This window comes from Gymnogyps californianus, chromosome 8 (genome assembly GCF_018139145.2).
Source record: "Gymnogyps californianus isolate 813 chromosome 8, ASM1813914v2, whole genome shotgun sequence".
NCBI classification, from domain to species: domain Eukaryota; kingdom Metazoa; phylum Chordata; class Aves; order Accipitriformes; family Cathartidae; genus Gymnogyps; species Gymnogyps californianus.
Genome location: NC_059478.1, coordinates 5,062,826 through 5,069,190, shown reverse-complemented (window position 1 = coordinate 5,069,190; position 6,365 = coordinate 5,062,826). Strand labels below are relative to the sequence as shown.

The 6,365-nt window shown below is 61.9% G+C and overlaps 1 protein-coding gene across 1 annotated transcript in view; it reads left to right on the top strand.

Annotated features, from left to right (window-relative positions):
* The first annotated feature begins 2,644 nt into the window (after positions 1–2,644).
* The window catches only part of ASTN1 (astrotactin 1), a 48,634-nt gene continuing 44,913 nt past the window's right edge, over positions 2,645–6,365 (top strand). The window contains 1 exon segment of the mRNA XM_050900645.1: positions 2,645–2,936. Coding sequence (XP_050756602.1) covers positions 2,645–2,936 — 292 coding nt within the window.

Sequence of the window (6,365 nt, the reverse complement as noted above, 5' to 3'; positions counted from 1 at the left end):
CTCCGCGCCGCCCCATCGCCGGGCGGGCAGGCGGCCCCCGGCGGCCCCCCAGCATCCCGCGCCCGCCGCCGCCGCGATCGCGACCGGGCTCCTGCCGGCTCCCGGCTCCGCGCCGGGTCCCGCCGCGCTCGGCGGCGCCGCCGCCGCCGCCCGATAATATATGCAAGGGCGGCAGCCAATAAAAGGCGCCGCCGGCCTCCCCGCGCCTTCCCATTGGTGATGCCGCGTTCGAGGCGGGGCGGAGCGGAGAGGCTGAGGCGCGGCGCGGCGGGGGACACGCGTGGAGCGGGCGCGGGGGTTTGCGGCGGCGGCCCGTGGGTGCTCAGCCCGCCTGCACAGCCGCGGGGGGCTTCCGAGCCCCGCCGGCCTTTCCCCTCTCTCCTTCCCGGCCCCCAAAGCCGCGTGTCCCCGCAGAAGGGCCGGGTGGGTCCCGTGTCCGTGTCCCCCCCACGGCGGCTGTGCCGGGGAGGGGTCGCTGCCTCGAGGCCCCGGTGGCCCGCTGGCACGCGGCGGCACCGGCTTCCTCCGGACTTTAAAGGAAATCCTGGTTGTGCCAGATTACACCATCAATACCAGTAAATGCTTAACGAGGTTCAGGATGTCGCGTGTCGGGCGTTACGGGCAGGAGAACGCCGCCGGTGATGCCGGATTTACCGTTCTCTGCTGTTTTCTTTTTAAATGTTTTATTTATCTGTATGTATTATTCACGCCTCCTACCAAGCCCCTTGTTTGCTCCTCTTTGTGCGGTGTTAGGCATTAGCGGGATATTGCTCTCAGGGATGCACCCCGTTTCCAAACGGGGGCTGAAAGGACCTCCTTGGCCACCCCTTCTGAATAATGCAATTGCACCTTTTTTTTTTTTTCGGGAAAACCCCTCTTTTTAATGAGTTTGTGTCCCCTGGTGAAAGAAGAGCAGCGAAAGGGCCTGGCGGAGGCCCTCCAAAGGGATTTCCCTCTGCCCCCCAAAAGGAGGGCCGTGCCCCGTCCTGCAAAACACTGCTGCTCCTTTTTTCCTGATTTTTCCTGATTTTTTTATTGTCTCTGCCGGCAGCTGCAGCTGACCGGTGCTGGCGGGGGACGGTGCTACTGAAACACCTTCCCGGCTAGCTGACTTCTGAAAACACCCTCACCGTTACATGTTAATTGGCTCTGATTGTTAACGAGGCTGGTGTTGAAAATGGGTAATTTCTGGTGAGCGTAGCTTTTCCTCCCCAAAACGTAGTGGGTAACTGGGAGGGTCATTATAAATCAGAAACAGGTCTGGGGAAAAGCACCCGCTGTGGCTCTTCCACCCAGTGTGTTTGGGGCACAGCGGTGTCCCCTTGCAGTGCCCACGCTGGGGGCATGTTAAGCTTCGCGGCTGGCATGGGTGGGGGAGGAGAAATTTGGGGAAACCCCTGCAAGCTGCTGCAAGGTGAGGGGGAAAGCTCTGCAAAAAAAAAAAAAAAAAACAAAAAAGAAAATTGCAAGATTTTTTCAAAGTAACGCGTATCTGCTGTGTGTGGTTTTCTTTGGAGGCACCAGGCAGGATGGAGCCGTGCCCCGCAGGAGGAGCCGACACGGAGCCGGTGGGGTGGGAGCTCTGCTTCCAGGGCGGCGATGCCTCCGCACCCCTCTGATCTGTGGGTACCAGCTGGCAGGAGCCTCCAAGGGGGAAAACCAAAGCGGCGTGGCCGTGTGTTCCTGCCCGGGGTGGGGCCTGGGCCTTTCACCCCACACTGGGCCAGGAGAACATTTCCTACCAGAACATTTTGGCTGCGGAACCGCAGGTGTCTGCAGGCAGGTTTGGTGGTCGGGCAAGCCGTCGGTGCTGCTCTGAGCTCACTTAGAGTAAAAATAAAAAGCCTCCGGTGCAAAAAGAACCAGCAGGATTGGGGTTTCCCCTTACAATCCCAATATCTTTTTTTTTTTTTTTTTTTTTTTTTCCCCAAAACACACAGGCTGGGGGCTTTGGAGGTCCTTGACTTCTTGGATTTTGGAGGTCTGGGATTTTGGAGGTCTGTGACTTCTCCTGGGGCCTTGGGGTCCATGATTTCTCCTGGGATTTTGGAGGTCTGGGATTTTGGAGATTGCGTCTTCTCCTGGGATTTTGGAGGTCTGTGATTTTTGGAGCTCTGTGACTTCTCTGGGACTTTGGAGGTCCATGACTTCTGCTGGGATTTTGGAGGTCCGTGGCTTCTCCTGGGGCCTTGGGGTCCGTGATTTCTCCTGGGATTTTGGAGGTCTGTGATTTTTGGAGCTCTGTGACTTCTCCTGGGACTTTGGAGGTCCCTGACTTCTGCTGGGATTTTGGAGGTCTGGCACTTCGGAGGTCTGCGATTTCTCCCGGGTGGGGGTTACCTGTACGATATTCTCAGTGCAGATGGAGGCAAAGGCAGCCGGGCCGGGCCAGGCAGCACCGGCACCCCTCCCGCCACCGCATCGCTCCGCAAGCCCTCCCGGTTTTCCAGGCGTGCGGGGAGAAAAAATGGGGGAAGCGGAGGAAAGGGGAGGGGGGGGAGGCGCGGGGCCGGGGAAACCGAGCCGTGCCGAGCCGAGCCGAGCCGCACGGGGAGGCGCCGGGCCCCGCGTCCCCGCCCCTCGCCGCCGCCGCCGCCCGCCCGCCCGCCCGGCCGGCGCTGGGAGCGCGGAGCGGGGCTCCAAGATGGCTTTGGCCGGGCTGTGCGCCCTGCTCGCCGGTTGCTGCCTGGCGGCGGGCAGCGGTCCCGCCGAGGCGGCGGCGGCGGCGGCGGAGGCGGCGGCCAAGGAGCTGGAGTGTAAGCTGAAGAGCATCACGGTGTCGGCGCTGCCCTTCCTGCGGGAGAACGACCTCAGCATCATGCACGGCCCCTCGGCCGCCGAGCCCAAGCTGCTCTTCTCCGTACGCAACGATTTCCCCGGCGAGATGGTGGTGGTGGATGACCTGGAGAATACGGAGCTGCCTTACTTCGTGCTGGGTGAGCCTCCGGGCGGGCCTGCGGGCAGCCGCCGGTACGCGGTGGGTCCCCTCCCCTCCCGGCAGCGGGCCCCGAGCATCCCCGGCCGCCGGGCTCCTCCCTGCGGCACCGGCGTGCGGGTACCCTGCGGCGTCTCGGCCCCGGTGCCGGTTCACCCCGCTGCAGCGTCTCGGCCCCGGTGCCGGTTCACCCCGCTGCAGCGTCTCCGCACTGGCTGCAGCACCGGGCTGGATGCCGTGGAGCTGCTGCAGGCCTAGGGTGCTCGGTGCATCCCCAGGTTGCCATCTGCGGGGCTTGTCTCCAGCTCGGTGCACGGCCACCGGTGGCTTGTGCTGGCAGGAGGCCCGCAGTCTGCTTCCAGCGTAGCTGGCTGGAGGTGAGGGTTTCTGCTTTGTCTGTCCCCAAGCAGAGTCACTTTTCCTGCAGCCTGGTGGAAAAATACTTCAGTGCCCAGCATTTCCCATCCCACCTGTGTGTGCTGCCTCCAGCACTCCTGCCCCCAGGTTTTAGGCTTTGGCCTGCTCGCATGGTCCGGGTGGTTCCCACCCGCTCTAGCCAGGCCTCTGCGCTTCACCCACTGTGTGAGGCACATCTGCCCAAATCTGATGGGCTTCTTCCATTTTCATCCACCAAAAAAAGCCGACAATTTGCTCCGTTGTTTGTGCTGGGATCAGAGCAAGGCCTCCGCCACTCGTGCGCAGGGCCCCGCTTCCCTCCCTGCCACCTGGAACAAGTCGCTGAGATTTTTAATTTTTAGTGACATTGGTGCAGAATACCAGTTTCCTACCACCACCCGCATGTAACCCCCGCCCTGGGCAAATGCCGCCGTCGCTTTCCTAGCAGCCCGGCGGGGGCTGTGCACACCTTCTGCAAGCCTTGCCCATCCCTTGCTGCTCCAGCAGCACCTTGGGTGCCCTGTGAAGTTTTTAAAATGCCACCCTTGTCTGGATGTCGGCCCGAAAAAGAGGCACCGGCCTGTTGCTTTGCGTGGCATTGCCCCTCTGTGCCACCCTTGTGTGCGGGCAGAGTATAGCGGTGGCCCCAGCCTGAGTTTTCTCCCCAGCGCTTCATCACCTCCATGGCCCCTAGACCCCTCTGTGTGCAAAAAAGCCCCCAGTCCTGGGTGCTGCGTGGGCTCGAGGCAGCGCACGCTGCTGCGTGGGCATCCCCCTTCTTCCATGAGAAAGGCAGAGGCAGGCGGGGGGCTGTTGATGCCATTGGGGGGGGGGGAAGGTGTGCGGGGACACCCAGGGATGGTTTGCTCGAGGCTGGGGCCGTGCGGGGAGGGGCAGCGGGCTGTGCTGCCCCTCTGTCTCCCGGTCCAAGCCCTGTGCTGCGGGATGCTGCGGCGGAGGCCGGAGAGCGTTGCTGTGGCAACAGGGCGGCAGCGCAACGGATGCAGGGGGACACGCAGGCATGGCCGCCGGCCCCGCGCCACCTTGATGCCCCAAAAGCGACACGGGCGCTTGTCCCCTGCTCCCCTCGGGCCCGCTCCCAAGGGAGCCGGACCCCAATGGGCCCGGGGGCCTGGGATGCTGCCAACGGGGAGCATCTGGGCGGGGATGTGTGGCGCTGCTCGGGCAGGGGTCCACAGGCATGGCCCCTGGCTGGTACTGCGGGGATTTCCCCAGGGATTTTTCAAATCCACAAGGTGCCATACGCTGGGAAGCGCAGGGAAGGACCCAGCCCCCGCTGCACCCAGGGCTTGCACTGATGATGCCAGGCAGGGGTTTGCTTTCACCTCCTTCTGCTTATGGCCACCGGACAAATACGAGGACGGCTGGCCCCGTGTCAGCGCACCCTGATGTACTGGTGGTGGCCGGCTTCTCCTGGGTGTTGCCACCTGGGATACCGGTCCCCCGAGAGCCTGTGGGTGCACGGGGCTGTGCTGGCCCCCAGCACACAGGGGTTTGGGCTGTGGAGACACAGAGGTGGTCCCAGTACAAGTCTTCCCACCTGGGATGCTGGAGCTAGGGGCTGGGCTGGCAGGAGCCCTGTTTGCCAGGGTTTTGGCTTGGTGACTCCCGGGAAATGCCTTGTTACATCTCTGTCCCTCCTGCGAGAGAAGGGCTTGCTTTGAAGCTGGCATGGCCACTTTGCCATGTGTGGGTATTATTGTTGTTGTTGTTGTGTGCTGCTTTGCCATGTGTGGGTGTTGTTGTTGTTATTATTATTATCATTATTACTATTATTATTATTATTACTATTAGCCTGGGTGCTGCTTTTGCATGGCAGAAGCCCTGAAGTGCATAGAGGTCTTGCAAGACCCAGACTTGGTAACTCAGAGACTGCATCCTCTGGAGCTGGAGAGCCCCCAGCCCAAGGAAACCCGTGGGGCAGGGAGCGTCACTGCTGGCGCTGCGCACTCAGTGGGGACGTGGCCATGTCAGGTCGATGCGTGGAACCGGTGTCAGCGGCTGTTTGTGTTTCCACAAGCCCTCGTGCGCGGGCTGGAGGGTGTGTTTGAGCATCCTTCTAGGAACCTGGCTTCATGCAGTGCTGATTGCACTGTCCCTGGCAAACCCCAGACCCATTAATTGTGCCCACCTTGTTGAGTTTGAATGTATAATAACGTGTCGGAGCGGTGGTTAATCTGCACACCCGTGTCTGTGCCTCTGAGCCTGGTCTGGTCCCGTGCCTCAACTGGGGGGAGCTGGGCAGCTGCTCCTTCTCCTCTTGGTGGTTTTTGGATCCAGGGCCTGTGTACAGGGAAGGGGTCCCCGAGGGGAGGGGAGCTGCCCTGCCGGCTGGCAGGGGCTTGGACCAGACCCCAGGTTGCTGCCCCCGGGCCAGGGAAGGCCTGGATTTGGGCTGGGAACACCATGAAGGGCAGGGAGTGCTGCACGGATGCTCCTGGCAGTGGCACTTTGACTCTGCCATGTGGGCTCTCGAGCAACTCCCTCAAGGTCACTCCGTGCCTCAGTTTCCCTGCAAAGAGGGTGGGAGCATGCGAGGTGGCGGCTGCAGCAGGCTGGGACCGTGGCAGGGGAAGGGCTGAGGGGGAGCTGCCAGGAAAGGGTCAGGATTGGGGAGCCCAAGGCTGGCCGGGTGTCATCCCCCTCCAGCCCTGGCTGTCCCCCTCAAAACCCCCCTAAATAATTCAAGTGCTTTCAAGTTTGGCCAGCCTTCACGGAGACTGGCGTGTGTGGTTTCCCCTGCCTTGGTGGCACCTCCCTGCTGCGGTGGCCGAGCCGGGCATCCCACTGATGGGCCCATGGGTCAAGGTTTCCCCGCTAGCTAGAGATGTGCTGGGGTCTTGGAGAGCCACGTATGGTGCTTGCTAAAAATAAAGTGCCGGGGGGGGTGTGTGTTGAACTGGGCACCCCAAAAATGGCTGTCACTCCCAACCCCTGATGAGATGCTCTGGTAACATAATCAACTTAATGATGAGCGTGGAGGTTGTGGGCACCCCCTCGCTGCTGGTGGGTG